This window comes from Taudactylus pleione, unplaced genomic scaffold (genome assembly GCF_031769625.1).
Source record: "Taudactylus pleione unplaced genomic scaffold, aTauple2 ptg000112l, whole genome shotgun sequence".
NCBI classification, from domain to species: Eukaryota; Metazoa; Chordata; class Amphibia; order Anura; family Myobatrachidae; genus Taudactylus; species Taudactylus pleione.
Genome location: NW_028284514.1, coordinates 565,377 through 588,593, shown reverse-complemented (window position 1 = coordinate 588,593; position 23,217 = coordinate 565,377). Strand labels below are relative to the sequence as shown.

General features: G+C 45.0%; 1 protein-coding gene across 1 annotated transcript in view; it reads left to right on the top strand.

Annotated features, from left to right (window-relative positions):
- The window catches only part of LOC148525138 (integrin alpha-X-like), a 435,626-nt gene that overhangs the window by 151,525 nt on the left and 260,884 nt on the right, over window positions 1-23,217 (top strand). Inside the window, exons 4-6 of the mRNA XM_088471180.1 lie at window positions 2,530-2,675; window positions 8,959-9,112; window positions 12,977-13,127. Of these exons, the coding sequence (XP_088327306.1) occupies window positions 2,530-2,675; window positions 8,959-9,112; window positions 12,977-13,127 (451 nt within the window). The remainder of the gene's footprint in view (window positions 1-2,529; window positions 2,676-8,958; window positions 9,113-12,976; window positions 13,128-23,217) is intronic.

Sequence of the window (23,217 nt, the reverse complement as noted above, 5' to 3'; positions counted from 1 at the left end):
ATACTATAAGTGAGTCACCATTGCAGGGCCTCATACTATAAGTGAGTCACCATTCCAGGGCCTCGTACTATAAGTGAGTCACCATTCCAGGACCTCATACTATAAGTGAGTGACCATTCTATAGCCTCATACTATAAGTGAGTCACCATTCCAGGGCCTCATACTCTAAGTGAGTCACCATTGCATAGCCTCATACTATAAAAGAGTCACCATTCCATAGCCTCATACTATAAGTGAGTCACCATTCCAGGACCACATACTATAAGTGAGTCACCATTGCAGGGCCCCATACTATAAGTGAGTCACCATTCCAGGGCAAATACTATAAGTGAGTCACCATTGCAGGCTGTAACTAGCGGTGTGCGAGCAGTGCGGCGTCCCTTCATCTGGCTATTTGGCTAGCAGTGTGCCTGGAACACGGCATAGCTGTAGCCAGAATCTCTGCAGCAGTCCTTAGCATGGCTCGGACGCGCATTTCTCTGCCCTAACAGCGATTGCTCCGGGCATTGCTGTAATTCTCTGTGTTCGTAGCCCCGCCTCCTCCACGTGATGTCACATGGAGGAGGCATTTCCTGCATCGGATGCCGCGAGCCATCGTTATGTCTCTGCACCATTGTGATTCACAGTAACCCTGGCTGGGACACTAATGGAGCGTACACACGGTCAGATTTGTCAGACTTGTCAGATTTGTCAGATGAACGATTGAATGATTAAACGATTTGAACGATTTGAACGATTTTACCAAAGTTTTGAACGATTTGAACGATTTGAACGATTGAACGATTTTTGACTGCATTAAAATGAATGGAATCGTCCAAGTCTGACTGCAAACACATCAGATGTCAGATATCGTTATCTGACAAACGGGAACGCGCATCGTTGATCGTCCATCGTTCAGGCATGTCAGATATGAACGATTTTCCTTCAGATATGAACGACTGAACGATTTTTAAATCGTTATCGTTCATATCTGAAGGAAAAATCTGATCGTGTGTATGCACCATAACACGTGGTTTCACACTCAGTGAATTACTTTTATAATAGTCTGTCAATACCAGAAAACATATCTATAATAACATGTTGTGGATAAAGGGCCCGATTCAGATCCGCTCGCAAGCGGCCTGATGTTAATGATCTGCGCATGCGCCGCATCCTGCATGCGCATGCTTGAGCACCGCTGAGCGACTGAAGTTCAGTCGCTATGGGGCTCACAACAAGACGGGGAGGCTGTTGATGTTGATTGACAGCTCACCTTGTTTTGTGGGCGGGTAGGGGGGTGACTGTACAAACGCCTGGCGTTTGTAGTGCGGACTAACTGACATCGCTACTGATGTCAGAAGTGGAATTCCTGCTCTATTAGAGCAGGAATTCCACTCGGCCTTGCGGCAGCTAGACTCTACCCTAGGGTCTCGTCGCAAGGCCGATGGTTGCGATTATCGCGACGGTCTCCTGGCCACTCGCACAAGCTGTGGGTGGTCTCCCACAGCTGTGTGAGCGTCCAGAGAAAAAAAAAACATACGCCCACATTCCCTGCGAGCAGCCGCCAGCAGCGAGCGGCTCTCAATAAGGGCCAAAGTCCACATGTGGACAAACCTATAATAAAATATACAGTATGTGGAGAATTAAGACCTAAACATTAATATGGTCTTATTAATATTACCCCTAATTCAGTATAAGTCCTTCTGTCACCTATATATAATAACCGCACCCTCTCTCTCTCACACAATCTCTCTCACACAATCTCTCTCTCTCTCACACAATCTCTCTCTCTCTCTCTCTCTCTCTCTCTCACACAATCTCTCTCTCTCTCTCACACAATCTCTCTCTCTCACACAATCTCTCTCTCTCTCTCTCACAATCTCTCTCTCTCTCTCTCACAATCTCTCTCTCTCTCTCACTCTCATACAATCTCTCTCTCTCTCTCTCATACACAATCTCTCTCTCTCTCTCACACACAATCTCTCTCTCTCACTCTCTCTCATACAATCTCTCTCTCTCACTCTCATACAATCTCTCTCTCTCTCTCTCTCTCTCTCTCTCATGCAATCTCTCTCTCTCTCTCTCACACACAATCTCTCTCTCTCTCTCTCACTCTCATACAATCTCTCTCTCTCTCTCTCTCACTCTCTCTCACACAATCTCTCTCTCTCTCACTCTCTCTCACTCTCTCTCACACAATCTCTCTCTCACTCACTCTCTCTCATACAATCTCTCTCTCTCTCACTCACACTCATACAATCTCTCTCTCACTCTCTCTCATACAATCTCTTTCTCTCACAATCTCTCTCTCTCTCTCTTACTCTCTCTCACACAATCTCTCTCTCACTCTCACACAATCTCTCTCTCTCTCTCTCACTCTCTCTCATCCAATCTCTCTCTCTCTCTCTCTCACACACAATCTCTCTCTCTCTCTCTCTCTCTCTCTCTCTCACTCACTCTCTCTCATACAATCTCTCTCTCTCTCTCACACAATCTCTCTCTCTCTCACAATCTCTCTCACACAATCTCTCTCTCTCTCTCTCTCTGCAGTTTGCTCTGATGCAGTTTTCATACAAATTTGATATAGAATTTGATTTTAAGAGATATTCGAAAGAGAAAAATCCTGAACAACTTGTAAAACAAATATCCCACCATAAAGGAGGAACATATACTTGTGGAGCCATCGTTCAGGTGATGTAAGTTCCATAATCCTTATTCCTGTTGTTCTGGAGAAAGGCGTATGTTCCCTATAATCTATGTGCCAGGAAGAGATTTATATTTTTGGTGTTCCTCTCGTATGTCTATTTCTGGAGATTGAAAATAAGCAGATTCAACCTGGGGCATTACCTCTTCCATTTACTATTAATGAATGTGCCTACATCAAGAGTTACCCCCTAGTATTATTTATGAAGTGTCAGGTGACTGGGAATTCCCCTGTGTGTGTGCTTTCCAATAACAACAGTAACACTAATGATGTATACTTACACACAGGGAATAGTGCAGTAATGATGTATACTTACACACAGGGAATAGGGCAGTAATGATGTACAGTATACTTACACACAGGAAATAGGGCAGTAATTATGTATATTTACACACAGGGAATAGTGTAGTAATGATGATACTTACACACAGGGAATAGTGCAGTAATGATGTATACTTACACACAGGGAATAGTGCAGTAATGATGTATACTTACACACAGGGAATAGTGCAGTAATGTATACTTACACACAGGGAATAGTGCAGTAATGATGTATACTTACAGGGAATAGTGCAGTAATGATGTATACTTACACACAGGGAATAGTGCAGTAATGATGTATACTTGCACACAGGGAATAGTGTAGTAATGATGTATACTTGCACACAGGGAATAGTGTAGTAATGATGTATACTTGCACACAGGGAATAGTGTAGTAATGATGTATACTTGCACACAGGGAATAGTGTAGTAATGATGTATACTTACACACAGGGAATAGTGCAGTATTGATATATACTTACACACAGGGAATAGTGCAGTAATGATGATACTTACACACAGGGAATAGTGCAGTCATTATGTATATTTACACACAGGGAATAGTGTAGTAATGATGTATACTTGCACACAGGGAATAGTGTAGTAATGATGTATACTTACACACAGGGAATAGTGCACTATTGATATATACTTACACACAGGGAATAGTGCAGTAATGATGTATACTTACACACAGGGAATAGTGCAGTAATGATGTATACTTACACACAGGGAATAGTGCACTATTGATGTATACTTACACACAGGGAATAGTGCAGTAATGATGTATACTTGCACACAGGGAATAGGGCAGTAATGATGTATACTTACACACAGGGAATAGGGCAGTAATGATGTATACTTACACACAGGGAATAGTGCAGTAATGATGTATACTTACACACAGGGAATAGTGCAGTAACGATGTATACTTACACACAGGGAATAGTGCAGTAACGATGTATACTTACACACAGGGAATAGTGCAGTAACGATGTATACTTACACACAGGGAATAGTGCAGTAATGATGTATACTTACACACAGGGAATAGTGCAGTAATGATGTATACTTACACACAGGGAATAGTGCAGTAATGATGTATACTTGCACACAGGGAATAGTGTAGTAATGATGTATACTTACACACAGGGAATAGTGTAGTAATGATGTATACTTACACACAGGGAATAGTGCAGTAATGATGTATACTTACACACAGGGAATAGTGCAGTAATGATGTATACTTACACACAGGGAATAGTGCAGTAATGATGTATACTTACAGGGAATAGTGCAGTAATGATGTATACTTACACACAGGGAATAGTGCAGTAATGATGTATACTTACACACAGGGAATAGTGCAGTAATGATGTATACTTGCACACAGGGAATAGTGCAGTAATGATGTATACTTACAGGGAATAGTGCAGTAATGATGTATACTTACAGGGAATAGTGCAGTAATGATGTATACTTACACACAGGGAATAGTGCAGTAATGATGTATACTTGCACACAGGGAATAGTGTAGTAATGATGTATACTTGCACACAGGGAATAGTGTAGTAATGATGTATACTTACACACAGGGAATAGTGCAGTATTGATATATACTTACACACAGGGAATAGTGCAGTAATGATGATACTTACACACAGGGAATAGTGCAGTCATTATGTATATTTACACACAGGGAATAGTGTAGTAATGATGTATACTTACACACAGGGAATAGTGCACTATTGATGTATACTTACACACAGGGAATAGTGCAGTGATGATGTATACTTACACACAGGGAAAAGTGCAGTGATGTATACTTACACACAGGGAATAGTGTAGTAATGATGTATACTTACACACAGGGAATAGTGCAGTAATGATGAATACTTACACACAGGGAATAGTGCAGTAATGATGTATACTTGCACATAGGGAATAGTGTAGTAATGATGTATACTTACACACAGGGAATAGTGCAGTAATGATGTATACTTACACACAGGGAATAGTGCAGTAATGTATACTTACACACAGGGAATAGTGCAGTAATGATTGATGTATACTTGCACACAGGGAATAGTGCAGTAATGATGTATACTTACACACAGGGAATAGTGCAGTAATGATGTATACTTACACACAGGGAATAGTGCAGTAATGATGTATAATTACACACAGGGAATAGTGCAGTAATGATGATACTTACACACAAGGAATAGTGCAGTAATGATGATACTTACACACAGGGAATAGTGCAGTAATGATGTATACTTACACACAGGTAATAGTGTAGTAGTAATGATGTATACTTACACACAGGGAATAGTGCAGTAATGATGTATACTTACACACAGGGAATAGTGCAGTAATGATGTATACTTACACACAGGGAATAGTGCAGTAATGATGTATACTTACACACAGGGAATAGTGCAGTAATGATGTATACTTACACACAGGGAATAGGGCAGTAATGATGTATACTTACACACAGGGAATAGTGCAGTAATGATGTATACTTACACACAGGGAATAGTGCAGTAATGATGTATACTTACACACAGGGAATAGTGCAGTAATGATGTATACTTACACACAGGGAATAGTGCAGTAATGATGTATACTTACACACAGGGAATAGTGCAGTAATGATGTATACTTACACACAGGGAATAGTGCAATAATGATGTATACTTACACACAGGGAATAGTGCAGTAATGATGTATACTTACACACAGGGAATAGTGCAGTAATGATGTATACTTACACACAGGGAATAGGGCAGTAATGATGTATACTTACACACAGGGAACAGTGCAGTAATGATGATACTTACACACAGGGAATAGTGCAGTAATGATGTATAGTTACACACAGGGAATAGTGCAGTAATGATGATACTTACACACAGGGAATAGTGCAGTAATGATGTGTACTTACACACAGGGAATAGTGCAGTAATGATGTGTACTTACACACAGGGAATAGTGCAGTAATGATGTGTACTTACACACAGGGAATAGTGCAGTAATGATGTATACTTACACACAGGGAAAAGTGCAGTAATGATGTATACTTACACACAGGGAAAAGTGCAGTAATGATGTATACTTATACACAGGGAATAGGGCAGTAATAATGTATACTTACACACAGGGAATAGTGCAGTAAATAAAATGAAACTAATCAGGAAGCAAGCTGAAAAAACAGGGCACAAATAAACAATGAAAATAGTCTAGGAATAGATTACTCAGCATGCAGATCAATACGAGAACGTACTGAGGCATTGAGGCAATAATACAATTGTAATAGGCAATGGATAATGGCAGAACAGATATACTGTATAACAAAGGGGCCCATTTATCAAAGTGCATTTGAGGTAAATTCCCCGAAAACACCTGTTTTCGGTGGTTTACCTCAAATACTAAGTATCCCCTGGATGTATGAAGGAGGGACCGCAGCAGGTATCTCCTATACCTGCTGCGATCCCTCCATTGCCGCCGGCAGACGCCTCCCCCATAGGTTTCTATGGGGGATGCGATGCTGCCAAATGTATCAATATCGGGAATGTGAAGCATTCCCGATATTGGCCCCAGCAGCTAACGCTATCTGAAGATAGCGTTAGTCGCTGTGTCCTATGGGGACTCACCGCATTTCAGCCGGCGGAGGGATCTTCCAAATCCCTCCGCCGGCAATGGGCGCCGCTCATGTGCAGTCCTCGGGACTGCGCATGCACAGTAGCCCGGAATGCGCTCCGGCCTCTTTTCGGAGCCCGTCTCCCTGCATGTGCCGGATCATACATTCGGTCGGTATGATCGCATTTTGCAATGCGATCATGGGCGGTACTGCATGCCCTGATCGCATTGCAAAATGCGATCCTTAATAAATGGGCCCCAAAGTAACTCACTACTGTAAATATGTCCAGAAACAGGAGATAATAATAATGGTGAAATGCTGGAAACAGCAAGGTAAGAGACACAGGAACAGATATATAACAAGTTAACTAACTGTAGTAGATATGTCCAAGATTTCCAGCATATAACACTGTTGCAGGTTTTCTGGATAGCATTGGTGCAGAATCCTTGGAAGTGATACTGGAGAAGGTTTTCTGGATACCTCTAGAGCTTAATGTGGTGAAGACAATAGTGGAGCAAGTTTTCTGGATAGCTCTGGAGCAAATGCTGTGAAGCAATACAGAAACACAGTTTCCAGATAGCACTGGTGCCAGAATACTGTTACTCAGAGAGAGGGACAGAGAGATGTAGTCCTGGCATTGCAGGGAGACTAGGAGCCCAAAGAACAAGAATCAAACGTACACCAGATGAAGCACAAGAATCTGACACAAGGTTCTGGCCCAGATGGAAATGTGGAGTAGGTTGAAATAGGACAGTCACAGGTGCAGCCCATAGAGGCTGGATCAGATAATTAACACCGGCTTGCAGGATACCAGAATATGGGACCAGACTGGCTGCAGCATAGCAGAGTAGAACCACTGCAGAGAGCAGCACCAGTAGTGGGACAGAGATACAGCAGCAGATCATGACATCCAGACACCATCAGGTGACTTTAGATCCCTGTAAGACTAGTTGAGTGTTATCGCTTCAGAATCTTATGTGAATACTGAATTCACAGTGAATGAGGCCACATCCCAGTGGGCGATATTCCAGCTGTACAATCTTTCCGTTCCGCGACATTGCGCTATCCATGTTGGATTGTCTCAGCCATGCTATGCATTGGGCGCTGTATGGTGTAAAGATCAGAAACCCAATAGGATAATGTTACCCCAGCTTTATACAGCCAGTGCAGTAGATATTAAGCTCTGTAACTTTAGTAAGTACAACCAGGTGGTGGGGAGGGGCAGGTTTCCCTCAGGAGAACAGGTGGTGGGGAGGGGCAGGTTTCCCTCAGGAGAACAGGTGGTGGGGAGGGGCAGGTTTCCCTCAGGAGAACAGGTGGTGGGGAGGGGCAGGTTTCCCTCAGGAGAACAGGTGGTGGGGAGGGGCAGGTTTCCCTCAGGAGAACAGGTGGTGGGGAGTGGCAGGTTTCCCTCAGGAGAACAGGTGGTGGGGAGGGGCAGGTTTCCCTCAGGAGAACAGGTGGTGGGGAGGGGCAGGTGTCACCCATTAGGGATTGGTTGCAGTCACACAGGGGCATTTCCAGGTGAAAGGATTTTCCACTAGATGCAGGGAACAGGATTTGGGCTACAGCCCCCACAGTTCAATGGACCCACAGATCCTCAGAGGCCGATTCAATTACAAGTTAGCAATGTGGTATCGGAACTTCCATTATGGTGGCACAGCGCAACAGCAACATCACTCGCTCTGACTCGCACTCTCATAGGGGCGTGCCAGCAAACGAGCAACATGGCTGTACCATAAATCCAAGGGCGTCCCACATGGCGGCTGCACGTGGCTCGGGAATACATCGGCCCACGACGGCTGTCCTGCAAGATCTCAATTTTTGGGGTACATCCACATTTGTTTAAGTATCCCCCTGAATTATTAATAGGGTGCCAGATGCGGTCCCTTCATTTGCAGTCGGCACTGTAGTTCCCATAGAAGTCTATGAGGAGGCAATATCGCCAAATGCATCACGCTCCATAAAGCTTAGTGATTGCGCCTGATAGCTAACGCTCTGATTTCATGGCCGCTTACACGTGCGTGGCAGGGTACCAGAATGTCAACAGTTATTATGTCGACATGGTTAAAAAAAATATTATAAAACATGTCCCCATCTAGAAAATACAGACATGGACGAAATGTCGGCATAGTGAAAATGTAGATTAGGGTTATGGATACCGTACAAATGCATTGTCACCCTAAAGACCATGTCAGAGAGACAGGCGGATTGTTGGCTTTATACACTAACATCAGATAAATGTACAGTACAAAAATACACAGCTGGGTCTTCTGATGGGGACTCACTGTGCTCTGATTATCGGCAGCAATCAGCTTTTTAAAGCAGAAAAAGGAAACCGTGAACATGCGCAGAAGGTCCTGATCGTAATAACGGACGGAGAAAGTTTCGGGGACGGTACAAAATTAAAGGAAGCCATTGATTTGGCGAATGAAATAGGAGTCCGGCGCTTCGCTATTGGGGTAACTATATCGCCATTGTTTCAGCCTTTACCGTAACGAATTGTAAAATGTTTCAAAAATTTGTTTGAATGTATGTGTACAGCCGCGTATCCACTAGCAGATAGCGGCACGACACTACGATTATGACATCATAACTATACCGTCGTTCCCCTTCCCCCTGCAGTGCCTACACTGAGCAATTGGTCATTCAGTGTAGGAACCTCAATCACCTCTGAACATGGGGAATCTGTCGTTACCGCCATGTTCAGCAGATGATTGATGTCGGAAACGATCAGCCGGAGCGCGCATCGCTGGTCATTTCCGACATTTACATGCCCGATTTGTGCACGATAACTGAGCGATTGCACGATTATGATGTCGTAATCGTGCAATCGCTCAGTAACATCATGTAGTGGATCCGCGGCTTAAGTGTGTATACCAATATAGAGTCTTCTACAGACTTCTGCGCTCAGGGCCTGATTCAGCTTTGGGAATAGAGCAAAGGCCGGTATACACTAGACATAGTAAGCAACAGGACCCGGCGGTGTGTTGGCATCAGCAAGTGCGTACACACTTGCCGATGCCGGCAGCAATGAAGATGATGTCACCCATAGGACCTGCGTGATTGGGGCAGATGTAACATGTGCAGAGAGATTTGGGACAGCTGCGTCCAAACTGATATCTAATTTGCAGTGTAAAAATAAAGCCGTCCAGCATTTGTGGGCTACATGCAGAAGCAGCCAGTATTTACCCTGCATGCAATGTATGTATTTGTACTAGGGGTGAGCGGGTTCGGTTTTACTCGGTTTTACTCTGATCTTTTTATTGGCTATCGCCGAACACGTGTTTTGGATAGCGAATAAAATCGAGCCGAATTTGCGGTAAAGTGGTGATAAGAACCGAGTAAAACCGAGTAAATCCGAACCCGCTCACCCCTAATTTGTACCCCTTGCATTGCAACATGGTTTGTCCAGGTACCTGCTCTATCTCACTCTATACCACAATGTGCATCAGCCCCTTAGACATTACAGTACAGTAGTACAGATTTCCTTCTGTGGTTACTTATTTGGGCGGACTTGTTGTCACGTCACTATTGTCCCCCTTTACCTATGAAGCACTGATATATCGAATGTACGATGAGGGAATTAGGAAACCAATGATGTACAGTCACATGACACTCAGCTTACACATGACCCTTCGTAAAACAGCTCCAAGGGTAAAACGTGACCGACTAGCGCCAAAGAATCTCAGAGATGAGCGGATAAGTAATTACATAAAAGCCTAAGTGAGGGTAGATCAAGGCTGCGTACACATCAGAACGGCGTACAAAAGACGCGATGGTCATTCCAATTTCCCTCCATCCCAGAACACACGATATAGAGCGTACACACTGTGCAATCTTCCCAATGACGGCACCATATATCATGTTGGAGCACTGTATCCAATGAATCTTTTCTCCTGTACACACTGGGCCCAATTTAGACCCGTTCGCAAGGCTGCGTTCGCACGCAGCTGGCCGGTATTCGCAATCTGCGCATGCATGTAAGATGCAGTGCACATATGCGCACCAGTCGCTGCGATCGGGAAGCAATCGCAGCCAGTACGCAGATGCTCCGCAAGCATGAGTGACAGGACGAGCCGTTTGTGGGTGGTGACAGGGTGGTTGTTGGTAACAGGGGGTGTGGTGCTGCGAACGCAGGCGTGTCTGAGTGTCAAAACGCTTGTTCAGGGGCGTGTATAATTAAGAAGCAGCGTCATAGTACACGTCACATGGCTGTATTACACACTGCAGCTCTCGCAGTGCTTGCGGTAGGGTAGTGTCAGCCACAAGTGCTGCGTATGGATCCGATGTTACTCAATGTTACCGATTGTTACACACACTTCCCGGAGATGACGTGTGTTACTAAGGGAAAGTGGGCGTCTTGCGTCAGGCTGGTGGGCGTCTAAATACGATCGCATGCCAAGACATAGTGGGCGTGCTAATGCCTTGCCGTGAAATCGCGGTATTTGCATACTTTGGCAGCTGACGGCTGCATGCGAACGCATCTAGCGAGCGGGTCTGAATCGTGCCCACTGTGCAATCATCGTGTAGATTGGACCAATATATCTTGTGGTCTTCCGGTTGAGCGTACACACTGCACAATGTGCACCACCACCATTCATGACATCTTCCCATCTGACGTGCAGCTTATCACATGTGGAGATCCGATGAATGACGTAAGAGAATGCACGATTCCAGGACCCCAGGGAACAGTATGTCTGTTGGGTAATGTGGCTGCATATTGGACAACAGTGGTTCCTAAATATCTCGGTAATGATCAATGTTAGAGAACCTTGTTCATAGCCATCTGATGCTGCTCCAAATACATTTTTCTGGCAATGGGTGGATACACACAGGTGCAGTTACTGTCCTATGGCTCTAATATTGATGATTCAATAAGGAATATGTCCACAGGGATGAAAATTGTGTAGCCCTTTAGGACCAAAGATGGTAGATGAGAAGGTCTCTTGGAGGGTAGCAATCAAGGTCCTGGTGGTCCCAGGACAGTGTAAGTCCTGGGTTGAAAGATGATAACATCAAACGCGTTTCATTTTCAATGTTTGGTGGTGGCACCTGACAGCCATGAACAATAAGATTCTATTGGTCCTATATATCTGGATAATTAGCAGATAATAGCCAGATCATCCAATAGGCAACCTAGGATCCTGCCCAGGGATCATTGAGCACTTGATGGGCCCAGATTACTCTAATTTGATTTTAAGTTGATTTTTTCTTTAAACAAATTTGGAGATGGGCCCAAACCAGAATGATGCCTGTGGCCCCGTGGGGGGGGTTTATATTCGGCTCTACCGCCACAGATTTCATTTTTGATTCTTGCATCATCACTTACTGTATGTTTATTCAGATTCATTTCCTAATACTGTAGTTTGTCTTCTTAAAATCGTTGAATAAGTCTGCAATGTACATAACCTCCCCAGGAATCACTGACGTACCTGATAGGTGTGATGGCAGGATGACCCTCATCATCAGCTGGTCTTATCCTCTCGTATTCGCCTTCCTCCATCCGTCACCCTTTTATAATTAAGTAAATCTTGACACATATATTTTCCTTCCACATGGCGAAATTTATCATTTAGTAATTTATCTCTTATTTGTCTCCTGCTCTGAATTTCCAGGTCGGTGTCACGGAAAAGGCCAGAGCAGATTTCTGGGCATTTATAGGAGAATTAGGACTTGTATGTCTTTTATGTTGTTTTTAGACTTTGTTGCATCTATTACACAATATCTAATCTATTAAGTAAATTGTTAGCAGCAAGGGTATGTACAGTATATAGGAAATTGCTTAGATGATACATTTTGGAAGCTGTTATGTTAATAGATTTTGTGTGGCAGATGTACCACAATTTCCAGTTAATAAAAATAATGTTCTAATCTAAAGTGTCTGAAGCTTAAGAATGGTGCAAGCAAAACCGGCAACTTCTTCCCTTCAAATATCAAGTGATCACATGACAGTAACAGGTTAGAGTAATCCAGGCCCCGTACTATCCACTGAGCCCTGGGCAGGAGCCCAGGATGTGCACTGGATGCCTGGGTTCTGGGAGAGGACCCAGAATGATTTATGCGACACTAACTGTATTTATTCCTTTATTTGTAACATTTTGTGGAAAATGAGATTTAAAAATTAAAAAACAAAAATAGGTCTGAACATTTTTTTTTATATATTTCTGAAATAACCCTGCAGATATGTATAAGTATAAGGACTTTAATATTTAGGTGAAGTGCTGATTAAAAAAGTGTGGGAGCACATAGCGACGTATGCAGAGACATTAAACAGTACTGTTCTAATGCAGAGACCATACCAACCTTCTCCCAATGACCTACAGGTGGGCGATGCGTTCACGAAAGAATCTGCTATAAAGGAGCTGGTAGGAATCGCATCTCCAGACCCTAAAGATCACGTCCTCAATGTCACAAACTTCTCTGCTCTGGCCAACTTCCAGAAGGAGCTACAGGAGAAGATCTTCACCATTGAAGGTAACATAACAATGACTACTAGAGACCACAGTTTTAATAAACAGAATGACCTCTGTAGGTTTGCGAAGGTGGACATAAGGTCCAGGAAAGTCCACACAGATATTAATGAAGCCAAATCATAGAAGTCAAATGGTGTAAGCGAGGATAAGCAGATTCCACTAAACCTATAGATCTTAAATACAGGCTGTAACTTTCATCTTCCTCCTCTTCCTCCTCTAATATCTCTCTCCCTCTGACCTATGAATACCTAATAATCTATATACCTGAATGTCGCTATTTAGCATTGTAAGTCACACAAGAAATAATCGCTTTCCAGACTTTGAGTGTGGTTCCAAAGCACAAAAAGTTATTTTTCACATAAAAGCATTTAGTTACACGCCTTTATCTAAAATACAATTAGCGCAAAGGGTTATACAATCATAAGGTACAGTCAATACATACGCAGGCGCTCTGGATCCAGATTTCCGGCATCAAAGGTGAAGCCTCCGTCAAAAGAATGAATATGATGACTAACTACTGGAAATAGAGCGCCTGAATATATGCCGTACAGAGGCCCTGATTCAGAGGAGAAAGCAAAAAGCGAGCGCTCGCTCTGAATCAGGGCGGGCGCTTCTTTTTTTAGTTGCGGCATCTTGGCCGCTCGCATAGCTGTGAGTTACCACCCACAGCTTAAGCGAGCGGCCAGGTGATGAGACCCTTGCGGTAGGGTTTCGTTGCCGCAAACCCCATCACGAGTGATGTCAGTAGGGCCGCCCACAAACGGCAGGCATTCCTGCAGGAACGCCTCCATTTGCCCAGCCACCCCCCCGCCCCGCCTTCCAAAACGGGGCGCGCCGACGATCAAAATCATCAGCTGCCCCTTTTGGATGCCGCCCCTTTTGGATGCGAGCGCCGGAGCGAGTGCTTTTTGCGCTCACTCCGGGGCTCACGCGCAGTGCGCATGCTGTGCATGCGCACTGCCTAACAATCGACCCGCTTGCGAGCGCATAGCGCTTGCGAGCGGGTCTGAATCAGGCCCAGTGGGCAATACAATAGAAACGAGATGGCATAATCCCATTGGTTCTTCTTCTTGGTTCTTCTGTTACGATGTAGTTCATAGGTCAGTTTAAACAGTAGTAGTAGCATGTTGCGATCTCCTTGCCGATGGTATCGGAGATCTGAGATCTAAACAGTGGTTTAGAATGGAACCAAACATGGGCCCTCATTCAGAGCCACTCGCTGTTTGCGGTCGTTCGTTCTAAAACAAGGGGTGGCTATTCAAATGAACCGTTCGCTGTTTGCGGTCTGTTCACGCCTCTATGTCTGAACGAGCGAACAAAACATGCGGACGTTTATTTGAAAAATACGCCCCCTGGCCGCTCGCATCCTACGTCATGTCCGCTATTTATTAGATTAATCGAGTACATCGACCAGGGTATGAACTGCTCGCTATTCTTGTGGTTGGTTTTTGCTACCACAATTTTGCGAGCAGTTCTGGCTATAAAATAACCAAGTGACGTGGTCAATGACGCTGCTGTTTTAAATATGCACACCCATAAAACGCCCGTTTTGACCTTTAAGCACGCCTGCGTTCTGATTTCCACTCCCCGTTTTCAAGCACCTTCCCCTGTTACCTCCCACATACGCCTCATTCTGTCACTCAAATTATCAGGCATTCGCTATTTTGCGAGCACATGAATTTCGGCCGCACTGACTGGTTCGCGCATGCGTATAACGATCCGTATGCATGCGCAGATGGGCAAACATCGCTCGGAACGAACAAGCGGCCGCTTACGAGTGGCTCTGAATCAGGCCCATGGTCTGCTTATCCTGTACTAAGCCTTAGATATCAAATACCTGCATTTCACAATAGACTTGATAACGAGTAAAACCTTTAATATTAACCATAATGCTAGGGACCCTTTCAGTGTATGTGAGCAATGTGTAAGTATATGGATATTAATTAAAGACGCTAGTATGCATTGTGCGTCTACGTTTTTGTGGAGGACATTGTGAAAACGTGCTTATTGGGGTTGTTCATATTATTTGTATTAATAAATGTACGTATTTGTGTAATGAGAACTTTTGGCATAGGGCAGTTGCAGATGCATGACGCTAATCATAATATAGCGCCGTATCCGGAGGTATCGTGTAGGCGCCGCAAAATGTCTCTCTCCCTCTGACCACTCTCCTCTTCCTCATCTAATAAATCTCTTCCTCTGACCCCTCTCCTCTTCCTCATCTAATATCTCTCTCCCCCTGACCCCTCTCCTCTTCCTCCTCTAATATATCTCTACCTCTGACCCCTCTCCTCTTCCTCCTCTAATATATCTCTCCCTCTGACCCCTCTCCTCTTCCTCCTCTAATATATCTCTCCCTCTGACCCCTCTCCTCTTCCTCCTCTAATATATCTCTCTCCCTCTGTCCCCTCTCCTCTTCCTCATTTAATATATCTCTCCCTCTGACCCCTCTCCTCTTCCTCCTCTAATATATCTCTCCCTCTGACCCCTCTCCTCTTCCTCCTCTAATATATCTCTCTCTCTGACCCCTCTCCTCTTCCTCCTCTAATATATCTCTCTCTCTGACCCCTCTCCTCTTCCTCCTCTAATATATCTCCCTCTGACCCCTCTCCTCTTCCTCTTCTAATATAATTCTCTCCCTCTGTCCCCTCTCCTCTTCCTCCTCTAATATATCTCTCCCTTTGACCCCTCACCTCTTCCTCCTCTAATATATCTCTCTCTCTGACCCCTCTCCTCTTCCTCCTCTAATATATCTCCCTCTGACCCCTCTCCTCTTCCTCCTCTAATATATCTCTCCCTCTGACCCCTCTCCTCTTCCTCCTCTAATATATCTCTCTCTCTGACCCCTCTCCTCTTCCTCCTCTAATATATCTCTCTCTCTGACCCCTCTCCTCTTCCTCCTCTAATATATCTCCCTCTGACCCCTCTCCTCTTCCTCCTCTAATATATCTCTCCCTCTGAGCCCTCTCCTCTTCCTCCTCTAATATAATTCTCTCCCTCTGTCCCCTCTCCTCTTCCTCCTCTAATATATCTCTCCCTCTGACCCCTCACCTCTTCCTCCTCTAATATATCTCTCCCTCTGACCCCTCACCTCTTCCTCCTCTAATATATCTCCCTCTGACTCCTCTCCTCTTCCTCCTCTAATATATCTCTCCCACTGACCCCTCTCCTCTTCCTCATCTAATATATCTCTCCCTCTCACCCCTCTCCTCTTCCTCCTCTAATATATCTCTCCCTCTGACCCCTTTCCACTTCCTTATCTAATATATCTCTCCCTCTGACCTCTCTCCTCTTCCTCATCTAAATATCTCTCCATCTGACCCCTCTCCTCTTCCTCAACTAATATATCTTTCCCTCTGACCCCTCTCCTCTCCTTCTTCTAATATATCTCTCCCTCTGACCCCTCTCCTCTTCCTCCTCTAATATATCCCTCCCTCTGACCCCTCTCCTCATCCTCCTCTAATATATCTCTCCCTCTGACCCCTCTCCTATATCTCTCCCTCTGACCCCTCTCCTCTTCCTCCTCTAATATATCTCTCCCTCTGACCCCTCTCCTCTTCCTCCTCTAATATATCTCTCCCTCTGACCCCTCTCCTCTTACTCCTCTAATATATCTCTCCCTCTGACCCCTCTCCTCTTCCTCCTCTAATATATCTCTCCCTTTCACCTCTCTCCTCTTGCTCCTCTAATATATCTCTCCCTCTGACCCCTCTCCTCTTCCTCATCTAATATCTCTCCCTCTGACCCCTCTCCTCTTCCTCCTCTAATATCTATCTCCCTCTGACCTCTCTCCTCTTCTAATATCTCTCCTTCTGACCCCTCACCTCTTCCTCTTCTAATATCTCTCCTTCTGACCCCTCTCCTCTTCCTCCTCTATCTCTCTCCCTCTGACCCCTCTCCTCTTCCTCATCTATCTCTCTCCCTCTGACCCATCTCCTCTTCCTCCTCTAATATATCTCTCCCTCTGACCCATCTCCTCTTCCTCCTCTAATATATCTCTCCCTCTGACCCCTCTCCTCTTCCTCATCTAATATCTCTCCTTCTGACCCCTCACCTCTTCCTCTTCTAATATCTCTCCTTCTGACCCCTCTCCTATTCCTCATCTAATATCTCTCTCCCTCTCACCTCTCTCCTCTTCCTCATCTAATATATCTCCTTTTGACCCTCTCCTCTTCCTCATCTAATATCTCTCTCCCTCTGACCCGTCTCCTTTTCCTCATCTAAAATCTCTCCCCCTCTGACCCCTCTCCTCTTCCTCCTTTAATATATCTCTCCCTCTGACCCCTCTCCTCTTCCTCCTCTATCTCTCTCCCTCTGACCCCTCTCCTCTTCCTCATCTAATATATCTCTCCCTCTGACCGCTCTCCTCTTCCTCATCTAATATATCTCTCCTTCTGACCCATCTCCTCTTCCTTATCTAATATATCTCTCCCTCTGACCTCTCTCCTCTTCCTCATCTAAATATCTCTCCATCTGACCCCTCTCCTCTTCCTCAACTAATATATCTTTCCCTCTGACCCCTCTCCTCTCCTTCTTCTAATATATCTCTCCCTCTGACCCCTCTCCTCTTCCTCCTCTAATATATCCCTCCCTCTGACCCCTCTCCTCATCCTCCTCTAATATATCTCTCCCTCTGACCCCTCTCCTATATCTCTCCCTCTGACCCCTCTCCTCTTCCTCCTCTAATATATCTCTCCCTCTGACCCCTCTCCTCTTCCTCCTCTAATATATCTCTCCCTCTGACCCCTCTCCTCTTACTCCTCTAATATATCTCTCCCTCTGACCCCTCTCCTCTTCCTCCTCTAATATATCTCTCCCTCTGACCCTTCTCCTCTTCCTCCTCTAATATATCTCTCCCTCTGACCCCTCTCCTCTTCCTCCTCTAATATATCTCTCCCTCTGACCCCACTCCACTTCCTCCTCTAATATATCTCTCCCTCTGACCCCTTTCCTCTTCCTCCTCTAATATATCTCTCCCTCTGACCCCTCTCCTCTTCCTCCTCTAATATATCCCTCCCTCTGACCCCTCTCCTCATCCTCCTCTAATATATCTCTCCCTCTGACCCCTCTCCTCATCCTCCTCTAATATATCTCTCCCTCTGACCCCTCTCCTCTTTCTCCTCTAATATATCTCTCCCTCTGACCCCTCTCCTCTTTCTCCTCTAATATATCTCTCCCTCTGACCCCTTTCCTCTTCCTCCTCTAATATCTCTCCCTCTGACTCCTCTCCTCTTCCTCCTCTAATATCTCTCCCCCTCTGACCCCTCTTCTCTTCCTCATCTAATATCTCTCTCCTTCTGACCTCTCTCCTCTTCCTCCTCTAATATTTCCCACTGAACCCTCTCCTCTCCCTCATCTAATATATCTCTCTCTCTGACCCCTCTCCTCTTCCTCTTCTAATATCTCTCCTTCTGACCCCTCTCCTCTTCCTCTTCTCATATCTCTCCTTCTGACCCCTCTCCTCTTCCTCATCTATCTCTCTCCCTCTGACCCATCTCCTCTTCCTCCTCTAATATATCTCTCCCTCTGACCCCTCTCCTTTTCCTCATCTAATATCTCCTCCTGACCTCTCACCTCCTCCTCTTCTAATATCTCTCCTTCTGACCCCTCTCCTCTTCCTCCTTTAATATATCTCTCCCTCTGACCCCTATCCTCTTCCTCCTCTATCTCTCTCCCTCTGACCCCTCTCCTCTTCCTCCTCTATCTCTCTCCCTCTGGCCCCTCTCCTCTTCGTCATCTAATATATCTCTCCCTCTGACCCCTCTCCTCTTCCTCATCTAATATATCTCTCCCTCTGACCCCTCTCCTCTTCCTCATCTAATATATCTCTCCCTCTGACCCCTCTCCTCTTCCTTATCTAATATCTCTCCCTCTGACCCCTCTCCTCTTCCTCAACTAATATATCTTTCCCTCTGACCCCTCTCCTCTTCCTCATCTAATATCTCTCTCCCTCTGACCCCTCTCCTCTTCCTCCTCTAATATATCTCTCCCTCTGACCTCTTCTCCTCTTCCTCCTCTAATATCTCTCTCCCTCTGACCCCTCTCCTCTTCCTCCTCTAATATATCTCTCCCTCTGACCCCTCTCCTCTTCCTCCTCTAATATATCTCTCCCTCTGACCCCTCTCCTCTTCCTCCTCTAATATATCTCTCCCTCTGACCCCTCTCCTCTTCCTCCTCTAATATATCTCTCCCTCTGACCCCTCTCCTCTTCCTCCTCTAATATATCTCTCCCTCTGACCCCTCTCCTCTTCCTCCTCTAATATATCTCTCCCTCTGACCCCTTTCCTCTTCTTCCTCTAATATCTCTCCTTCTGACCCCTCTCCTCTTCCTCATCTAATATATCTCCCTCTGACTCCTCTCCTCTTCCTCCTCTAATATCTCTCCCCCTCTGACCCCTCTTCTCTTCCTCATCTAATTTCTCTCTCCTTCTGACCTCTCTCCTCTTTCTCATCTAATATCTCTCTCCTTCTGACCTCTCTCCTCTTCCTCATCTAATATCTCTCCCCCTCTGACCCCTCTTCTCTTCCTCATCTAATATCTCTCCCCCTCTGACCCCTCTTCTCTTCCTCATCTAATATCTCTCTCCTTCTGACCTCTCTCCTCTTCCTCCTCTAATATCTCTCCCCCTCTGACCCCTCTTCTCTTCCTCATCTAATATCTCTCCCCCTCTGACCCCTCTTCTCTTCCTCATCTAATATCTCTCTCCTTCTGACCTCTCTCCTCTTCCGCCTCTAATATCTCTCTTCTTCTGACCTCGCTCCTCTTCCTCATCTAATATCTCCCACTGAACCCTCTTCTCTCCCTCATCTAATATATCTCTCTCTGACCCCTCTCCTCTCCCTCATCTAATATCTCTATCTCTCTCTGACCCCTCTCCTCTTCCTCATCTAATATCTCTCTCTCTCTCTCTAGCCCCTCTCCTTTTCCTCATCTAATATCTCTCTCTGACCCCTCTCCTCTTCCTCATCTAATATCTCTCTCTCTCTCTCCCTGTCCCCTCTCCTCTTTCTCATCTAATATATCTCTCCTTATGACCTCTCTCCTCTTCATCCTCTCTCTTCATCCTTCCCCTAACCTTCCTCTAATCTCTCTATGTGAAAGACTAAGTGTAAGATGTAGATACTGTATTGAGGAGATAGGTCTCCTCTATCTCTCCATCTTACTCCTAGCCTTTCTCTAATCTTTGTCTCTGACCTCTCTTCCACCTCTCTCACTCCAGCCTCCCCGTACCCTTCCTCTAATCTCTCTGTCTCTGACCTCCCCCATCTATCTCCTATAGCCCTCCATTTTACTCCTAACCTTCCTCTAATCTCTCTGTCAGTGACCTCTCACCTCTTCCTTCTCTCTCTTTCCATCCTCCCCCTAATGTTCCTCTAATCTTGCTTTGTCTCTGACCTCTCTCCTCTTCAGTCTTTCTTTCTTTATTATTATTAACATTTATTTATATGGCGCCACAAGTGTTCCGCAGCACCTTACAAAGTACATAGACAAAAAACTAACCATTGACTTACAATACAATACAGGACATGGATAAACATTGCTATATTAGCGACCTTAACGCCCGCATAAGCAGCCAAGTGTTAGTTGCCCTAGTGGGGAGTAAGAGATAAAGTAAATTACAGTAGGGAGAAGCACAAGAGGGTAGAGGGCCCTGCTCAAAAGAGCTTACATTCTTTAAGGGAGGGGAAGACAAACAGGTGTGACATAGATGGGGTAGGCGGGGAGGAAGGAAGATGTAGCAGCAAGTTAGGATGAGAGCTGGAAGGCTTTAATGAAGTAGTGGGTCTTAAGAGCTCGTTTGAAAGATGGTAGAGAGGTGCAGAGTCTGATAGGGAGAGGGAGGGAGTTCCAAAGGTGAGGAGCAGCCTCCCCCTTAAGTTTCTCTTGTACTTCGGGGTCTTAGCCTAATGTACCCCTCAATTGCTCACATATAGCAGTCACATCTCACAGTTACATTGACGTATCCATATTGGAATAATCAGGTGATCCGGCCTCCAATTGGGCTCCAGCTACAGCGCTCACATGACCCTGTTGGCCTATGAACATTCTGAGTTCCCAGTCTCAATCTGCCTACTCCAGAGAGACAATTTTCTCCAACAGTTAACCCCCAAGCTCCCAAGTCGCCATATTCCATAGACTCAGTCAGACTTGTTATTTTCATAGGAATGCAGGTCCAATTGCAAACTCTGTTAACTTATTTATTACTGATTCTACTCCCAGACCTCATCAAAATCCCTTCTAAGGTCCTTGGGGGAAAAGTGTTTTGTGAATCTGGGACTTTGAATGCTAGGCATTCTACTCCTGCTCAAAGCAAAAACAGATTTTGACCTAGTCTCTCAGAAGCCAAATGCCAGTATTGTAGAAACAATGAACACTGCCTGTACTGCAGGGGCCCAGGACATTTCATCCAAGCTTCCCATTCATAAACGTAGAAATGGTGTCAGGGCAAACCCCCAAGTTCTAAATACAGTACTGTGGAGCAGGTCCCAGTTTCAAGTGTCAAAGCACCAGCCCAAGTTTTAAAAAATCGACTTTCCAGCCCAAGGGATTTTGCCTCTCAAGCCCCAAGAAGAGGTTCAGAGTGTCCAGATCCAGGAGGGGTCCTGTGTCTGTTAAACACTGTCACGGACTTATATCTGCTGGTTCCAAAAAAAGGGCCTATGTCTGCTGGTCCCAAAGACGGACTTATGTCTGCTGGTCCCCAGAAGGAACCTCTGTCTGCCGATTCCTATGAGGGACTCCTGCTTCAAACTCCAATGACTGCTGCCCTGTCCAAGTTGCCCCATAGTGCCACATCCCCAAAGGGGGTCTCTAGTGCCACAGCTCGAGTCAGGGACTCCTGTTTGTTAGACCCAGTCAGGGACTCCAGCCTGCCAGTCTGCAAACAACCTGTATTCCCTCTGTTGCATTCAGCATCCATTCCTGCAGCAAGAACTCTGCTTTAACATCTACTCATGTTCACAGCCTGTGTTCATGTCTCCATCAATCACCAGCTCCTCTACCCAGTCCCACAGACATTTTGACCTCCTGCTATCATTCCTTTGGTTGCAGGTATTAGGTTTTTGGCTGTTGGTGTCTGTTAGCTGTGGCTATTGCTGAGTTGTGAGTTCCATTTCCAATTGAGTATACCAGTACGCAGGTTCCAGGGCAGTGCTTCTACACATTCAGAGTACAGTCCTGAGGTCTTCATTTCTGATTTGCAGTCCTGAGTTTGAGTTCTTGCCTCCAGTTCTAGCTTATGACGTTCTGAGTCTTCATTTGCCAATCATTACTGAGCTCCCAGTAGTGGGTTCCAGCCATTGGGTGCAGGTCCTGGGGATGAGCTCTCAACAATCTGCTCCAGCATGTAGCATTTGGATTCCAGGTCATCAATCCAGCCCACTTCCTGGTTTAGGGACCTTCACTGTCTCCAGTCCTGATTCATTAGGTATTTAATCAAAACATCCACATTTTGTTTCAGTCTAGCTTCAACTAGACCCAAGGGTCCAACTCCCAAGATGGATTGACAAAATCAGACATCCATGATTCCTCTAATCTCTCTTTTTCTCTAACCTCTCTCCTTTTCCTCCTCTCTAGCCATCCTTCCTGTAATATTTTTGTCTCTGACTTCTCTCCTCTTCCTCTGCTCTCTCCATTCTTCTTCTAATCTTCCTCTAATCTCTCAGACACTGACCTCTCTCCTCTTCCTCCTCTCTCTCAATCCTACCTGTTCTGCTATAATATTCCTCGATTTAAATTAGACAGGCAGCATAACCACTCCTTATTTTTAATAATACAATATAGATGTAAAAACTGAATAATGGTGTTTATTGTAATAAAAGAAGAAATTGGCAAAATTGTAAATACAAAGAATACAATTACAATATGCACATGATGCATTGCTAATAAATAAACATGCAAATTAACTGAACTGTGAGCTGAGAAAAAATAAGATTTATTCCTCCACTATCCCCTACCCTTGGTGCACTGGGAACTAACTACAGAAGCCTGACCTGTTTGGTTAAGATGACACTTGGATGGCCACTAGATAGAGCTTATGCAGAAATAAATGCATATGAAACACACAATACTGAAGCCATAACACTGCCCC